Source organism: Cervus elaphus, chromosome 11, assembly GCF_910594005.1.
Source record: "Cervus elaphus chromosome 11, mCerEla1.1, whole genome shotgun sequence".
Lineage (NCBI taxonomy): Eukaryota > Metazoa > Chordata > Mammalia > Artiodactyla > Cervidae > Cervus > Cervus elaphus.
Window position 1 is genome coordinate 3206912 of NC_057825.1, and position 17641 is coordinate 3224552.

The 17641-nt window shown below is 58.5% G+C and overlaps 2 protein-coding genes across 7 annotated transcripts; one reads left to right on the forward strand and one right to left on the reverse strand.

Annotated features, from left to right (window-relative positions):
- Positions 1 to 587: 587 nt before the first annotated feature.
- On the reverse strand, positions 588 to 10644 carry PMPCA (peptidase, mitochondrial processing subunit alpha). The gene is made up of 13 exons (XM_043916413.1): positions 10518 to 10644; positions 8976 to 9178; positions 8479 to 8558; positions 8157 to 8239; positions 6470 to 6564; positions 5592 to 5692; positions 5024 to 5287; positions 4635 to 4727; positions 4307 to 4425; positions 4124 to 4214; positions 3975 to 4037; positions 2455 to 2599; positions 588 to 1521 (listed from the first exon to the last, which is right to left on the reverse strand). The coding sequence occupies exons 1-13, from the start codon at positions 10586 to 10588 to the stop codon at positions 1352 to 1354; spliced, it is 1578 nt and encodes a 525-aa protein (XP_043772348.1). The 5' UTR covers positions 10589 to 10644; the 3' UTR covers positions 588 to 1351.
- Positions 10645 to 10648: 4 nt separating this feature from the next.
- ENTR1 (endosome associated trafficking regulator 1) lies at positions 10649 to 17067 on the forward strand. Of its 6 annotated transcripts, none has more exons than XM_043916418.1 (10): positions 10697 to 10911; positions 11013 to 11162; positions 11855 to 11923; positions 12663 to 12775; positions 12987 to 13394; positions 13935 to 14008; positions 14434 to 14545; positions 14791 to 14853; positions 15233 to 15372; positions 16072 to 17067. In XM_043916418.1, exons 1-10 carry the CDS (start codon positions 10842 to 10844, stop codon positions 16073 to 16075), a joined length of 1203 nt encoding a protein of 400 aa, XP_043772353.1. In that variant the 5' UTR covers positions 10697 to 10841; the 3' UTR covers positions 16076 to 17067. The 6 variants fall into 6 exon arrangements, with proteins under 6 accessions (XP_043772354.1, XP_043772356.1, XP_043772353.1 ...); XM_043916416.1 differs by having other exon boundaries at positions 10699 to 10911; positions 16068 to 17067; XM_043916420.1 differs by having other exon boundaries at positions 10763 to 10911; positions 11051 to 11162; positions 16068 to 17067.
- The last annotated feature ends 574 nt before the right edge of the window (positions 17068 to 17641 follow it).

A 17641-nucleotide genomic window follows, 5' to 3' on the forward strand; every position in this document is an offset into this window, starting at 1 on the left:
CTGCAAAATAAGCTTCATAAAGAACTGAAACACGACCGCGTGTGAGAGTGGTTTCTAAAACCTGGCTCTTGCCGTCTCAAACGTGCTGAGCCCTGCTGCCAGGCTGCCGCCAGGGCGTGGGCGTGGACTGCCAACCAGGCAGTCCCTGAGGGTCAGCCTTGTGGGGGTGCCAATGGGGCAGCTGACTGAGGATGATGAAGGGGCACGCAGGGCCCTGGGAGCAGACTGGACAGCGTGGGGGGTGGGGGTCGAAAGGGAGGGGGAAGGCCCCACATGAGGCTGAGTGCAGTGGGGGGCCAGGAAACGAAGCCCTGGGGCCCCAGCCCCCACAGCAGACACGGCCCGGCTGGGGACACCTCCTGGCGCGCCTCCCTCTGATCCATCGCCGTGACCACAGAAGTGCCAACAACGGGGCTCCCTGCTGTGGGTCCCCCGCAGCGCACCCTGGGCTCCCACTCGGCGGACGGCAGCAGAGGGGCGAGCAGGGCCGGGACCAGACGCCTCCCACCCAGGCCGGGGCTCTTGTGCAGCAGCAGAGGGACAGAAGTGTGGCGACAGGCTGTGGCAAGGCGAGTGGACGTGACGGATGACGCCGAAGCCCAAACATTTATTTGATGGCCTGAGATCACGCCTGCTCCCAGCAGGGGCTGCCCTTGGGCTTTCAAAAAAACATGACCTTGCGTCAACTCCTCTACAAAGCGGTGCACCCCGCTGACGGCCAGGAAGGAAGCCTCCCTCAACCACAGCAGCGTCAGGAGGACGAGGCAGCCAGCGCAGTGCCCGTCACCAAGGCCGCCTGACCCTGCAGGGCCCCACACACAGCCTCGGTCCTCCTGCTGTCCAGCACGTCCCCCAGTCAAGTCTCAGAAGGCCCAGCAGCCCCGCCTGAGCGTCTGCACACCTCGGAGATCAGGAGAGGGTGAAGCTCCCCGACATCAGTCAAGTGGGATGAAGGGTCACCCTGGGACCCCTAGATGCTGGTGTGGATGGCCACAGCCTCCAGCAGCGGGCAGGCTGGCGGGCCCTGCTGGCCTCTGAGCAGAGGTCGGGCCTCACCCACTCCACCACCACTGGTCTTGGGGACTGCGTGGTGGCCCCACCCGCCCAGATTTCCTGGGCGAGCGGGAAGGTGAGCCTGGCCTGACCCCCACTGGTGGCTGCCCCTCCCTGCGAGTCCCCTGGTCCGGCCACAGGGCTGGAGAGCAGGCTTTATTCTGCTGGCTGGCCTGTCTTCTGAAGAAAGCACGCTCTGGTGAGCTGTCCACTCACGTTCGGGGAAGTCCCAGTCCATGAAGGTCTGCCCTGCGGTCACCCCCGAGACACGCACAGGGGGCGCGCTGCTGCGGCGCCTCTACCGGAAGAGCCGGTACGTCCGGGGCAGGCGCCCGTCCCTGCTGGCCAGCGCCGTCTGCACGTGCTCGTATGCGGGCAGCTCGCTCAGGTCCCCCAGCGCGGCCACGGCGGGCTTCCCGCGGAGCATCTTGGAGGCGACCCTCTTGATGTCCTCCGGCTTCACGTCGCCTGGCGCAGGAGCAGAAGTGTCAGGCCACCCCGCACCCTGCCGCAGCCCAGCCCTTTGCACACCGCGGCGGCAGCCCTGAGCAGACGGGGGATACCCCCGCCATCACCCCCCACCGGCAGGGAGCGGCGCTGGGGGCCGAGAGCATCCAAGTGCAGCCCAGAATGGACTACAGGCGGTCAGGGCGAGGTCTTAGAGAGTGGGCAAGGGTCAGCGTCAGACACATAGGACGTGCTCATTCCCAGGAAGTTAGTAACAACCAAGGAGAAAAACAGACCTCGTCGGAGTCACCTATGTAACAACTCCACAGGAGAGGAAAAACTACCCCCTCAGTGCTGCATGGACAGGGGATGGGGTTGGAACCAGGGGGTTGAGGGGCCGTACATGCAGCCCAGCCTTGGAGGAGGGACTGACACCCTGGGAACTAATTTCCTACAGAAGATGAGGCCTCGGGGAGGTCAGAACGGTGTCTCCGAGGGAAGACAGGGGTCCACGCACGGGGGGGGCGAGTGCGGTTCCCAGCGGCCCCCACACTCAGGAGACACTTCACCCCAGTGATGCGCCTCCACAAGGCAGCAGGTGAACCCTTCTGGGGTTGCAGACCCCAGAGGAATCTGCAGAGGCTGAGAATCACAGGCAGACGAAGCTTAGGGCATGCCTGGACGTTCAGGCAGGGAGACCACCGACGCCTGGCACAGAGCCGCCGTGGGGGCTGCTGCCCCTCCACGCGCAGCGGGCTCTGGCCACACGCTCCACCCAGGTCCCCACTCAATCTGTTAAACCTGGAGGGGCTGTGAGGCCCATGTGTAAGGGGGCAAAGAGCTGGGGCGGCACGCGAAAGGCGCTGAACTGGCGCTGGCAGGGCTGGGAGGCACGCCGGGGGAGGGGGAGGCGGGGTGCAAGCCCGCGGGGCCCCCACCGGGAACCATACTCACGGATGAGTGCACACAGCTCGTGGGGCAGCTTTCTGGAACGGGTGGCCAGGACCTGCCTCCCCACATCCTCGAAGATGACAGGCCGGGCCTCCAGGTTCATCATGAGCATGGACATGAGCTGCGTCTTGGCCCGCTCCAGCTCCACCTGCGGGGGCAGGCGGCTCAGTCCCCAGGGCTCACGCCCCACCACCCAGCCACTGCCCACGTGGCCCAGGCAGCAGAGAGGCTGACAGACGTGTCCTGAGGAAGGGTCTTCGCTCACCCTGGGCTGAATAAGGGAGCAAACGCCCCAGGGCCCAGGCTCTCGCCCAAGTCACCTGCAAGTCCCACCATGCTTCATCCTCGGGGCTTTCTGGGTCAGAGTGGGAACTGCACCAACGGGGCCCTGACCACATTCTAAACAGGCAGAAGTCCTGCCTCCCCAGAGCTCTTGTGTTTAAAGTCTGCCGTGTGACACAAGCAGGAAAAGCCTCACGAACTGCAGGACCCCAAAGGGGGCCGCACATGGCAATCTCAAGGAAAACAAATTGGATGTCGGCTCCATGACCTCCCCCAAGCCCAGGAGCAAGGCCCAGGCAGCGGTGCTCACGCTACCAGCTCTGCACCTGGGCCTCCGTGACCAGGTCGGAAGTGTAAGGCTGTGAGAGCTCAGAGGCCTCAGTCCCTGAGGCCCAACCCGAGGGCAGAGGCGGGGCTGGGAGGGGTGCAGGCTGCCCGCTGGGGGCTCGCAGACCTAGAACACACATCAGCTACTGACTCTGTATCACTGAAGTATAAGTCCTGACCTAACACAGGTCTCATTCACTTTTACAACTTCAGGCAAATACTCTTTATCTCAAATTGCCTTTGCCTAAGAGAAAAACCCTATACTATTTTTCTAGTAGGACGCTAATGGAGTCAAGTGTAAACTTTCAAACGTGTTTTTATTGTTAACACCAAGCTTCTTTTTCTCATTAGGAAAGGAATATGCGGTGACTGCATAGTCTGCACATGGAACTCGCGGAAAGCAGCTCTAGAGGGAGCACTAACCCCGAAGACAGAGGGAGCACTGACCCTGAGGAGACAGCTCATGCGCCGGGCTCGCTGCTGTGCCCGTGAGTGTATATGAGCACGGTCCATGTGGACCGCGTACATAGAACCTGCTCATTTGTGCCACCTCTGGTCCAGGAAGAAACAAGACTTCTTAAATGTGTATGGCATAAAAAACAAACAAGGAAACAAAAACTTAAAAACACACCAGAGCCAGAAAAAGCAAGACAAACGCCCCGGGTGGCCAGCTTCTCCAGTTCCCCCGCAGGTGGCTCAGGCACTGCGGGGCGGGCCTGGGAGGCCGGGCTGGGTCAGACGCAGACCAACGCTGGGGGCTCCTCAGCAGGGACACCAGCGAGGACAGGCCCCCCGCCTGCGGGCTGCGCTGTCCCGGCTGAGACGCTGCTGTTGGGTGGGCACGGAACACGGGCCCACTGCTGGCCACCCCCACACCGCACTCTCCACCCAGCCGACACCCCAGATGTACTTACCACGTCCACAGTCCCAGCCATTAAAACAAACTCCCTCGTGATGATTTCCACCATCTCTCGAACCTGCAAGAGAGCGTGAAGCACAGCATGCCATCTGAGCCCCGTGGCCTGTGGCCACTGGTCCCCAACTGAAAGCAGCCCCGCCTCACCTGTCTGGGGTCGGCGCTGGCATGAATGCACAGCAGGCCTGTGTCCTCGTAGCTGTGGTGGTAGGAGGTCGCATTGTACATCCAGTGGTGCCTGCGAGGGACACCAGAAAAGTGTCACAGCCCCAAAGTGGGTTTGGCTGGGCCGGGGCCCCAACACAACTGGATGCAGCGCACCCAACCCACCTGTTGAGCACATTGAGGTAGAGCCTGGTGAACATGCCCTTACCGGGCCCGCCGGCCGAGAAGGAGCCGCCCCCGCCCATCATCATGTTCAACACCGCAAAAGGGATGAAGTCCCCCTCCTGCAGGGACACAGGGGTGGGGGGAGGTGGGAATGGCATCCCCCTCCTGTAGGGCCACAGGGGAGGCTCATTCGGGAGGTGAAGGCCCCTCTTGTAGGGACACGGTTTGGGGGGGGTCATGTTGGGGGTGACGTCCCCCTCCAGTGGGAAGCTGGGGCAGCGCTCAGCAGGGCAACGCCCGCCCCCGACCCCAGGCCAGTGGGACGAACCAGGAAGGAGCAGCTCTCCAGGCCGATCATGATGTGCGTGAGCTCAGGGAATGGGGTGGGGCCCAGGCTGACATTGGACATGTCTCTCTCCAGCTGCAACCAAGCAGAATGGGCGTGCGCTCTCAGGGACGGGCCACCGGGCCTCGGCGCTCCTCAGGCCAGGGGGCCTCTGACCAGGCCTACAGAAGTCGTGTGTGAACTTCGGGAGGCCCTGGAGAGGCGAGAGCCACTCGAGCCTCTGGCTCCGGCCCAACTCAGCTCTAAGGAGGATTCGGGTTAAGATGAAGGCACGACAACACCATCAACTCTAACACCCGCAGAATAAACGTAAGATAGCACCTAAAGAGAAGTCCAAGAAAACACGCGCAGCCCGAGGCCCATGGCGTTACCTTGACGATGCCCCCGGTGTACTGAGCCACCGATCTGTCCACGTGCACGGCCGCCCCGGTGCCCCAGGCGGGGCGGGTCCCCAGGAGGTACTTCCGGGCGCACTCCACCAGCTGCGCATGCTCCACCCCCACGCCGGCCAGCACCATGCGGTCAGGGGTGTAGTAGTTCCTCAGATAGGAGTGCAGCACGTCCCGGTCGATCTTCCCGATGTTCTCCACGGGGCAGAAACGGTGGAGGCCCACCGTGTTTTCCCTGTACGCGGCCTTGGCAAAGGAAGCAAGAGGAACACAAGTGACCGAGAGCGCCGGCCCGTGGCGATCCCCACCAGGCGGGAAAGCCTGCCAGTGGCTTGGTTCAGCTACCGTTTGGCGGAGAGACTTTTTGTGTTTACAAAGATAGTAAAACCTGCTGCTCCAGAATGAGAACTCCTAAGAAATGTAAAATAAAAGGCGCGTCCCAGAGCTCCCATTGCTCTGAGGATTGGAAAGTTTACAACTGGCACAACTGACATTGAGAAACCCCAGAGGTTCCCGGAGGGGCCCCAGGGCCGTCCCACAGCTGCCTCACCTCGTGAATCATCTCGGTGAGGAGTGGCTCTGGGTCGGGCCGCATGTTGAGGTCCTCCAGCTCAAACTGCACAGCCATGCGCGTCATCTCAATCTCCTCGTCTGCAAACAACCAGATCGAGGCTCAGAAGGAGCCGCCTGGAGCCTGGGTCCCTGGGTAGGCTATGTCGCTGACCCGTGGGCGCTGGCAGTCTCCTCTGCCTTCCCCTGGGACAGTCCTGGGGGACGTATGTGCAAGTCAGGGGGGAGGGGGCACGCCCTGCGGGCAGACTGGAGAACCGGGCGCGCTTCGGCTCTGACACGAGGCAACCACAAGGACGTACTCTGAGGCGCAACCTCCTCCCCTAAGAGGCACACGGGTCCCCAACTGTCCACCCAGACACATGCACAGACCAACGTCAGGGGGGCGTTTCCTCAGGTCACTGGAACAAACGCCAGAGGACCATGAATGTGGCCCTGTAGGCTGGGAGCCCCGCTCCCCTCCACTACCCTGAGGCCAGGCCACTGTGAAACACCCGTAGCCAGCCCATCTGGCCCCACTCCGGGCAGGGAGCTCACATCCTGCGTCTGCAAGGCGGGGGGAGGCGAGGGGAGGGACGTGGAGACTCCCGGTGGCACGCCAGCCAGCGTACAAACGCCGTCCGAGAGGCCTTTCTAAAGTGAAAGGGCCTTTTCACTGCAGACGTTGCAGGTCAGAGTGAGGTGTGTCACGTATCCAGCATCAAGCAATTTCCAATTGCGAGCGTGGTTTCCAGTGCCCCTGTGCTAGCCGTCCCTGGCGGGGCAGCCCAAGGCTCCAAGGACACCATGCCCCTCCCCAGGGCAGGACGCCCACACACCACCACCCCCAGGGACCCCTCACGCAGCCTTAACGCACACCTGTCAGCCTGGGGTGCAGGACCACGTCTGCCAGCAAGCCCACCACTGTGTCCAGGCCCTTAGAATCAGCAGACACAGCATACATGGTGGTGTCTCTGGAAAAACCAACAAAACCAATCCTGGGGGCACTGAGGTCACGACAGGTGTACGCGGGGTGGGGTAGGGGGGTCACACCATTCTGCATCCAGGCTCAGCCCACACCTGGTGCTTCTCCCCTTTCCTGTTGTACAGTATAAACCCTCAGCAGGCAGGATCCACACCCCCACGCAGGCTGAGCGCTGGAGTGTGGAAGATGCTGTCCAGCCAAACTGGAGGTGGCTCTAAGCAGTTTTCACCAGCACTGGCTCCCTCCAAAGCTATTCCTGCCCCTCGTGCTCCGCGTCTGGTACGTGAGCTGTCCACGTGCGTGCCCCCCTGGCCTGAGACAGAGGGGACAGGGACTGCATGTGACAGCAGCGCTGTGACGGGAGAGGGGCACCGGGTCACCCCGGAAAGGGGAGCACGGGTGCCGGAAACCACAGAGCCACGAGCGGGGGCAGGCGGGCAGTCAGGCAGGAGGCCACAGAGCACGCAGCAGCCACGGGGGAGGACCGGGCCCTGGAGCAGAGACGGCCACCAGGGCCGCGCGGGGAAGGGGCCATCCTGAGCGGGGTAGTGAAAGAGGACCAGATGGGGAGCTGAGAGTGGGTGGGCTGCGTGGGAGCAGGACTCAGGCCCGCCTGACCAGAAGAAGGGCGCCTGGGGACACGGAGGAAGAGGCTCTAGATGACATCGCAGGCAGAGTCTGACTTCACTCACAGGCAGCTGGGAACCACCAGCTTCAACAGACTTCTTTTTGAACACGTGAACAGAGGCCACGCCAACTCTAATCCTCGTCATTTCACTATGCAGCAGTCAGATGGAAATAACCAACCACTTAAAAAAGTGCGACCTGGGACTTCCCTGGTGGTCCCTGCGTTAGGATCCTGCACTTCCACTGCAGGGGGCACAAGTTCAACCCCTGGTCAGGGAACTATTAATAAGATTCCACGTGCCCCACGACATGCCCCATCCCCAAAGCGTGATCTTTGCTCACCTCACGTTGCCCTGAACAGAGCTTTCTGAACACGCCCTACACTAGACAAATGCCACCTGTCTTTGTCTACCACACTCCTGTTTATGAACCCCCCTCCCAAACAGACCCCTGCCTCTTCAGGCTGAACCTCTGCAATTGCTACTCTCCAGGCCTGAGCCGCTGTCTCCCCTCGTTCCACCTGGCAAACTCCCTGAAGAACCAGGCCCGACATCAAGTCACGCACGATTCCTTTCCTGACTCCAGACCGAGTAAGAGACCCACCCTCCACACTCCCACCACATCCTGGGTCTCTGGCTCTTATGTTCATCACCTGTGGCGCAGCCCTCTGCCTGATCTGTGAGCATCGTGGAGACAGGGCCTGCTCTGCACCCCCTGTGCCCAGCCAGCAGCCTATCTCAAATGACTGAGCAAACAGCCTTCTGGAGACCCTGTGGCCCTCGAAGTTTGTACCACTCTTCCAATTCACCACCAGTTATCTGCCTGGACCAGGGCTTGCTTCTCATCACTCAGCTCCACAGCCTCTTCGAGGCAGGGGTTCAGGGGACTGTGAGCAAGGATGAGAGCAGCAGCTCCATGTGATGCAAGAGGAATCTGTATGTGAAACCGGCATACCTTGATGTCTGGCAATCACAGATACCCCCATGCTTCTCCAAGGTAAGCAGAATTTCATCTTTGCTGTCAAATTGATCAGTAGACTAGGAAAAATAAGAGAACCTAAATAAGCAGTCCAAAACAACCTCCAAAAGACAATTTTTAAGAAAATACTTTACTTTTGCTTTCAAAACACATTAAATCAACTTATTTTTTAACTCTAATACCTCTAATTAATATCAACTCAGCAACTTAACCACTTATGGAAATTGCCATTCTAAAAAAGGAAAACTCGATAGGTTCTTCCCAAACATAGACTGAAAATGACCAACTGGACACTGACCGAAAATGCCAATTTTTCCAAAAAGTGAGCAATCCCACTAAGATATTTCGCTTCGTATCTTGATCCAGAGTTAATAAGAACTGGTGATAAAAACAAAATTGACAGATTAAACCAAATGTTCAAGAGGAAACACTTAAGACAAACCTTTAAAAAGTGTGAACACGACTAAACAGCCAAATTTAAACACGTGAGAGTGATGAGTTTGTACACTGTCTTGATTCTGAACACTTCACGGCTATATGCCTATGTCAGTATTTACAGAATTGTTCACTTCATGCTCGTGGCAGAAAATTTTTAGAATAACAGAAAGGTAGAAAGAGAGGAAAAAAACCCACCACCAAAACAGCCACTGTTCATTTTCCAGCTACTAAATTTTCAGCTTCTATAATATGCTTTTTCACCCAGGATACAGTTCATTAACTACGCCCAACAGTCAATTGAGGTGTGTGCATGTTAAAACAAACAGGACCACCCACAACACTACCAACAATACTTACTTCCTACTGTACAGAATTGTCCAAACTTATTCTGGGATGCCACACGAAGTCCATTATCCAGTGTGGTAACTTTGGTTTCGAACTTTTCTTGTCCATCAACTGTAGCAAAAACAGGCTTGGGTACTCCGGGCAAGGGGGAAGAGAGGGGGATATTGGGGTAGGCACCACCACTGCTGAAGCGTCTGTATGCAGGGTCTCCAAACCTGAAACAGAGAGGGCGGTCCAGGTTTGAGAAAAATGAGATGATGCGGACTTCCCTGGCAGTCCAGTGGCTAGGACTCGGCACTTTCACAGCCGGGGCCCAGGTTCAATCTCTGGTTGGGGAACTGATATCCGGCAAGACACCTAGAATGACCAAAAAAAAAAAGAGAGAACAATGGAAACTGTGGTGGCCACCACGGTGCAGTTGTGTTCTGCACGCGTCAAAAAAGTCTGCATCTCCTTACGTAGAGGATTTCTACACCATCCCAGAGACAAGGCAGAGGAATGACCAAGAGCATCACTGAGGGAACAAATTCTGGCTGAGCCCAGGGACTTGCGGCAAGGTGGTGCCATGTCTACGAAATAGTAGTAACAGCCCCTTAGGGGTGGGAGCTGTGTGGATTAAGTCAACTTCTACTCACAGAGCACTTGACCAAGCTCTGCCCTTCAACAGCCCCCCTGGAGTCTAAATGGAAGCCACATCTCTTCACCAGGTCCCCAAGGCTTTGTATGATCTGACCCCTGACTCACTCTCCAAACTCATCTCCTAACCCGTCCAGCACCACCACACCAGGTGCACCCACTGGCCCGCTGTTCACTCTCTCAACACACTGGGCTCATCACTCCCATAGCTGGGCCTGCTCTGCCTTCTTCACCTGCACTACTCACAGGGCTGACCCTTCTCTCATTCCCCACCTCTCTTGGCTTAAATGTCACCTCCTTGGAGGCTGCTCTTCACTCTTCCTGAAGTTAAGTCTCCTGTTTCCTACCGCTGAACTGCGGCTTCAGAGCTGACACTCTGGGTGCCCGATTAACTGAACCCACTGCCTGGTTTCTGTCATCATAGCACCTGGCTCCCACGCAACTCCTGTACACAGCCAGAAGGCAAAACTCCACCTGCCGCCTAAACGAAAGTGCCAATGTGGGAGAAAGCCAGACATCCAAAGAAGGCACACAGCACCGCGGCCGAGGGCACGGCTCTGGCCACCACAGAATCCTAGCTCCGCGGGCCCCAAGGAACTGAGGCCCCGCGGGCTCGGCCTCACAAGGGGACACGCGGCCGGAAGGGGTCCGAGGCGGAGATGACACGTGACCTCGGACAAGCCCCCGACCGCCCGGGAGAAGCGGGAGGGAGAGGAGAGACGGATGAAGCTCGGGGCCCGAGCCCGGGGCGCCAGGCGAGGAAGCCCCACCGTCGCCTCGGGGACGGGGCCGGGGTCCCACACTCTCAGCCCGCTAACCGGCCGCCGCGCCACGGCATGGGGAAGCCAGAGGCGGGGCATCCAGAGGGGCTCGGGCTGCCCCGGGCCCCGGCCGACCCCCGGCCCGCCCTCAGCTCACCTCAGCCGCGAGCGGCCCCACGAGCCCGAGCCTCGTAGCAGCCGCGTCGCCGCCAGCACCATAGCCGCCATCTTGTGTCACCGCCCACCGCTTCTGTCGTCACTTCCTGTTCCGCCCCCGGCACCCCGCCCCCCCGGCGCCCGCTCGAGGCGTTCGGCCTCGCGCTTCCGGTGCGCGGAGCGGAAGCAGCGGCTAGAGGCTCGGAGCGGTGGCCGAGCGGCGGACGACGGAGGCAGGCGACTCGGGCCGCGGCCGGGACGGAGCCGGGGCCATGGAGTCGCCGCTGCCGGGCTGAGAAGGGCCGGCGCCGCGGAGCCCGCGGCGATGGCGGGCTACGCGCGCCGCCCGGGAGTCACCCCGCTGTCCCGGGCCCGGAGCCTCGTCATTCCGGACGGTGAGCGGGCGGGGGGCGGGCGGCCGGTCGCGGCCCGGCGGCCGCGCTGAGGTTCAGGTGAGGCGGGCGCGCGGGTGAAGTCGCTCTTGTTGTTATTACAGCTCCCGCGTTCTATGAGCGCCGGTCTTGTCTCCCCCAGCTAGACTGTGAGCGCCCCCCAGCCAGGGACCTGGAGTCCCACTTCTTCGGCATTCGGCCGACGTTTATGTGCTATGTGCCCAGTCCGGTGCTAGCTTCCGTGGGAGACACAGGTGAGAGACGAGCCTCAGGGACCCCGCCCTCCCCGGGGCCGGCGCTCCTAGTAGGTACCGCGCGGTAGCGCAGCTCACCCCCGGCCTCGCGATGACCACTAGCCCCACCGTGTGCCGGGCGCTGGGAGTCCCGCCCCCTGGAGCTCACAGTCTGATAGTGGAGAAGCCCCCGCCCCCGCCATACAGTTCCAGTAGACCGCAGTAAACGTTGGCTTAGAGATAGGCCCAGAGTGAGCACAGAAAACCCTGTCTTTCTTCAAATTGGGAAGGATGAGGGAGGCTTCAGCACACCAGGCTTGAACCATTCTCTGGTTCCCCGCAGCTGGGCGGAGGCCAGCTTTAGTTCCTCCTAATTCTCCCCACCGGCCAACACTGCTTGGACTTCGGGGTATTCGGGGGCTTTTAGGTGGTCTATCGGGGTCTAAGAGCCATTGACCACCCACAAGGCCGTTCAGGAGGTACCATAAGACGCCTGCCCCACTGGGCGTCAAACCTATTGGGAAGTTTTTCAGAATCACAGATGCTAAGGCCCATGGCAGCCAGACCATGTCCAGAGGCAGGAGCCCATGGGCGTGTGCTTTAAACGTTCTCCAGGCTGTGAGAAACCACTGCTGTAGAGACCCCGTGTCAGAGAAAGCTGTGGTCACAGAGCACTCGTGTGGTCACAGTGGGCTGATGGTGTCTCTCTGCAGATTTTGGCTATGGAAAGGGGAAGTGTGCTAAGCAAGGTCCACCAGGAGCTCAGAACACACACTTTGGAGGTAGAGTAGTTCGGTAATCCTTTGTTTTTCTCTCCATCCGTGCCTCCACGTGCCCGGCACATACCCAGTGGTGGGGCTGTAGATCTGACAGCGTGTAACTAGTACACCTGGAGCCCGGAGGAGCCGGTGGGAGTGGAGCCCCCCAGATCTGACTTCCACTGTCAGGTGGAGGGGAGGAGGGCAGAGAGCAGGAGGAAGTCACGCCCGAGGGGTCTGAGGACATGGGGGGGGAGGGGGGCTGAAGTCACAGGCGCCAGCTTCATGCGGGACTGGCCACTGGGCTGGGCGTCATTGGTGGGTTGAAAGGGCTGCGATGTGGCTGCCTGGGTCCCCAGGGAGTGGGAGAGAGATGGAAGAGCTGAGGCGAGGTGGGAAGAGGCTGGCGGCGGAGCAGTAACGTGATGTCGGCGCACATCTGTGCTGCCGGCTCCGCTGCAGGCTGCTCCTGGAGCCTCTGGCTGGGAGGAGGGGCCATGGGCGCCTTGGAGCTCCCCAGGTGGAGCCCGATGGCGACAAGGTGCAGGGACCGTGGGGTTGGGGAGGGGAGCAGAGTCTTGAACACCCGAGTCGGTCCGTTCTGTCAGGCAGCTGGTCACCTCCCGGCATCACCGAGGCCTGAGGAAGGACAGGAGCATTCCCGATGTAGGTGGGGTCATGTTTAGGCAAGAACAGTGAATAGGAGCTTCCTCTGAGGGCCTTCCGGAGGCTTTTCGCCTGTGTGACACCTGGTATCTTTCAGATGATAAACTTGGAGATCTCGAGGCAGCAAACCCATTCTCCTTTAAAGAGTTCTTGAAGACCAAGAACCTGGGCCTGTCGAAAGAGGACTCCGACAGCAGGGTTTACTCAAAGGTGAACCTGAGGCCGCGTCTGCAGCCATCGTAGAAACCCCCCGGAGGACATCTCTCCCCGACCCGCGCGAGATGGGGGGCAAGGCGGAGCCACAGCTCCGGGGTTCAGGGCCGCCGGGGTGTGCCACTGTGTCTCTGTGCCAGCAGCAGACGTCTGGGAGGGACGGCCTGCAGCTGCCTGAGTCTGAGCATTGCTTCCCCGCCTTCTCTAGGAAGCCACGAGGCACTCGCTGGGACTCGACCGCACCTCCCCAGCTTCCCAAACTGTGGGCTATGGCCTGGAATATCAGCAGCCATTTTTTGAAGACCCAACAGGGGCTGGCGACCTCCTGGACGAGGATGAGGACGAGGATGATGGGTGGAATGGGGCATACCTGCCGTCCGCCATGGAGCAGACGCACTCCTCCAGGGTAGCCGCCAGCACATCGCCCTGCAGCACATACGTCTCCTTTCTCTCCAACCCGTCGGAGCTGGTGGGGCCCGAGTCTCTGCCCCCATGGACGCTGAGCGACTCCGACTCTCGCATCTCCCCGACGGGGAGCCCCAGCGCTGACTTCACAGCCCACGGAGAGAGTCTGGGGGACAGGCACCTTCGGACGCTGCAGATAAGTTACGAAGCAGTAAGTGAGGGGGGGTTGCGTCGGCACCCCGCCCTGGTTACGGCTCCTGCCTGAGCAGCATTCTTGGAGGATGCTGGAACCCCCGGCGTCCTCCATGGCCTGGGGTTTGGGCTCCAAGGACAAACGTCTGTGGTGCCGCAGCTGTGCCAGAGCCCCCGTGCTGACCGTGTTGGTGCCCGCAAAGTCCCGAGGACTGGCAGAGGACTGCCGGGGACCAGTCTCTGGCGTGAACGGAGGCAGGGGGAGAACCTCACAGCGCTGCCCCTCAGAAAACGGTCTACTCCAGGCATCGGCTTGGGGAAGCTTGCCCGATGAAAAAATTGCAGTCACTTAGAAAGAGCTATTAGGTCTGAGTGAAAGTGGAGTCTGTGACAGGTTCTAAAAAGCAGACACTTCTGTTTTTTTTTTTTCCGTGTGGACTATAGAGTGATTCTCTGGAATATTTTTGTTTATTAAGAAGTTCCAGAGCCAAATAGCGAAAATGAAGACTCCTTTTGAGTGAGACACTGAGTTTCTAATAAGGATTTTCTTTTTCTGCAGCTGAAAGATGAGAATTCTAAGCTAAGAAGAAAGCTGACTGAGGTTCAGAGCTTCTCTGAAACTCAAACAGAAATGTATGTAAGCTTTTAGATAGGCTCGCACCTCAAACCATATCCTGACCCTCAGAGAAACCACTGTGAAAACAATAATGAAGTATCGGATTTGGACTGAGCCTGGGTTTTATTGCATTAAATCCTCAGTGTCAGATACATTTCTTATGTTCTGTGTTAAAGTTTATTTGAAAACATTAGAGCAAAGCCAACCACACTTGATGGCGGAGCGGCGGAGCTGTCAGCCAGTCTCCCCCCACCACCCCGGGCGCCCCTGACCGTGAGCTGACGTGTGTCCAGCTCCAAGGTTGTGCCTCTCCAGGTGCATTCTTTAACCTCGGGCTCTTGTGATATTTATCTGGTCAATCCAGTTAAAACTCCTGATAGTCTTATCATTCTTAGAATTAGTCATAGGAGTTACTGATAATCCAGGCTTTTTCCTTAACAAGGGTGAGGACGCTTGAGCGGAAGTTAGAAGCGAAAATGATCAAGGAGGAGAGTGACTATCACGACCTGGAGTCCGTGGTGCAGCAGGTGGAACAGAATCTGGAGCTCATGACTGTGAGCAGACAGGGTCCTTCTTTGCAGTGGGAGAGGTGGGCGGGCCGGCCATTGTAAAGTGTTGGTGGGTCACTGCCTGTGGGGGGCCCAGGCAGGGGGCCGTGAGCAGGGGTCCCTCACTACTGGCTGCCCAGCCATCGGGTGGGCCCACAAGGTGACGGGAACGTAGGGGATGCATTCTGTGTCCAAGCTGCCATGTCAGTGATGGCTTTTTTTTTTTTCTTTCTTGGTTGGGGGAATCACAGAAACGGGCAGTAAAGGCAGAAAATCACGTCCTGAAACTGAAACAGGAAGTCAGCTTGCTCCAGGTAACAAGAGGGTCTCACCAGTTCACGCGTGTGTGAAAGAGCCTTTCCTCCCCCACCCGCCCCTCCGGTCCCTCCCAACAAGACAAAGCACCTGAATCAGGACAGTGTGAGCTGCCTTCCCAGGGCCTCCTGGTCGAGCCCTACGCAGGCTGGGGATGGGTCTGAGCACCCCAGAGGGTGGGCAAGGTGCCAGCAACGGGGAGAGGTCATGTCCTTGAGGAGCCCCCCGCCCCGCCAGGGCCAGGCGTCTGGTCGTGGGGGACAGATGGGATGGTCTCTGGTCGTACTACCTCGGGTGCGGTGCTTGGTTTCAGTCGAACGGCCTCTTGGCCGCTTTCCTGTTCAGCCAGGAAAGTCGTAACCTCTCCCCTCCCCGCAGGCCCAGATCTCTAACTTCAAGCGTGAGAACGAAGCCCTGCGGTCAGGCCAGGGCGCCAGCCTGACGGTGGTGAAGCAGAACACGGACGTGGCCCTGCAGAACCTCCGTGTGGTCATGAACAACGCGCACGCCTCCATCAAGTGAGTGCGGGGCTTCGCTGCTATCGAAGCTGCAGGCTGGGGGGCAGGGCTCGTGACCCTGTTCACCCTAGGGTCACGGGAGGCAGCCTCGGTCAGCAGCCCCTCCCCGTCCACGTGGGGATAACTGATAACCATTCTCACCTGGGAGGCTTGAGGGTTCCCATCAGGCAGGTCTTAATCGCCTGCAAGACATCTACCAAGGTTTTGGGTGAAAAAGGATGATAGTACTGTCTCTCTTGTAAAAACACACAAACTTGAACAAGGCTCCTGGGAGGCATCCTTGGCCAGAGTCCTCTGTCTCCCTGGGTTGAGCTCGGCAGGTAGTGGTGTCCAGCCACAGACAGTGAAGCCCATCACTTTTAAGTTGAATACGTAGTATGTCTGGAGAGTAAATCTGATATTGAACAAACTGCAGTTTTTGCTCGGGACCTTCTTTGCTTTAACTCTCTGGGTTTTTGTTGTGTTTGTTTGGGGGGTTTTGGGGAGTATTTTTTGTGGGGCAGGGGTGGGGTCAGGATCCACCACATAGCTTTCGGGTTCTTAGTTCTCCAGCCAGAGCTCAAACCCCTGCTCCTTGCAGTGAAAGCGTGGAACCCTAACCACTGGGCCACCAGGGAACTCTCAGTGCTTCTGTTACTGCCCTGGAGCGGTTGTATTAATAGAAACCATCTGTCACCTCTGGGCTTTCGTTTCAGGCAGCTAGTTTCTGGAGCTGAAACGTTGAATCTCGTTGCTGAAATCCTTAAATCTATAGACAGAATTTCTGAAATTAAAGACCAAGGGGAGGAGTCGTGAGAACCACGGAGGTGCTTCCAGCTCCCAGCTCTGTTTACATCCTGAAAACACTTCCCGACGGATTCCAAGATGCCTCGGCGTCTCTGACTGTGCAGTCTTCACCCACAGTAAAACTTTATCATGAGACACTAACTTCATGACCCGTAGCACTATTATTAGCCACACGCCGGAGCCGCACCTGCGCTTCGGTGTAGCTTTTCTAGGTGAGCTCTACACTGCTTCATAGACGCTGATCATCTACTCCAAGGCAATTCTATAAAAGCCAGTGATTTTTTTTTAAGTTAGTAAACGAAAGCGGCGGTCCTGTAGTGTTTCCCGTCGTCATTCCAGAGCTCTGGCTGTAAGATGAGTTACGTCAATCGTCTCTGCTTTTGTGAGCAGACACACCACCCGGGCCGTAAAGGATGTGCTTGCCCTGGGCAGGGACGTGTGCCTCACCGCCCTCACTCAGCGCGCCCCTGGCTTCTGTCTGCTCCTTCAGCTTCTGGCAGGGGAGGGCTTTTGCGGTTGGTGGTCTGAGCACAGACGCCCTATGAGGTGGTCACTGTTGTCCCCCTAGGGACCAAGGTCAGCACAGGCATTCCACGGCGGGACACCATCTAAGAGCATCTCTTCATGGGCCTTCAGACTTGGGGACTCTGGCTGGAGGGTTTGATAGGCGTTTCCAGTGGCATCTTGTACAGTGACGTGGATTCAGGGACGTGGAGCATGGGCAGAGTTCCCGGGTCAGCTCGAGGCCTCCCAGGGTGCCTTCCAGCTCCTTCCTGTCGGAGGGGAGCTATAACATACACTAGATGCCTTTTGGGCTGTTTTCCTGTGGGTGTTATTTTTTAAAATAAATGTCCTTTTCTCCTCCTGTTCAAGTCGACAGTTTTCTTATTTAATAAACTCTAAAGGTCATATGTGGTGTCCCTTTTTTTCCTAATTGAGCCTGCTCTTTATGTTTGAGGATCACCCTGTTACCCTTGTTCTAACAGGTGGTTTATGCTGATAATGAAGCTTGTGGGGTTAGGCTTTGCCCACAACTGCTGCTGGGCCTGGCCACAGTGACCAAGCGCTGTGGACACCTGCAGGCAGAGCAGGGCTCTGTGTCCCGAGTGGGACACACTGGAGTCTGGTGTTGGAGCATTTGCTGTCACGTGGTCGGATGTCCAAGATGTTCAAATTGCTAGGCCCTCTGATCTTAGCTCAGGAGTCTAAGGGCTTCTGGCCCTAAGATACAGGGCCCCCTCTGGCTCCCTCTGACCTATATCTTACCCCCACTCACCACCTCCTGCTCCTGCCCACTGGTGAAAAGTGGGCTCCCAGGTGAGTTTTCAGAGCAGACTTGAGACCTGGTCGTCTAGCGGGAGAGTGTTGAGAGAGGGTCTCTAACGTGGGTACACGTGAGGGCATGGATGGCTCTACCCACAGCCCTGCTTAGAGGGCACCAGATCACCATCTTCAAGTTCCCTTCACCTACCGGCCCACAGGC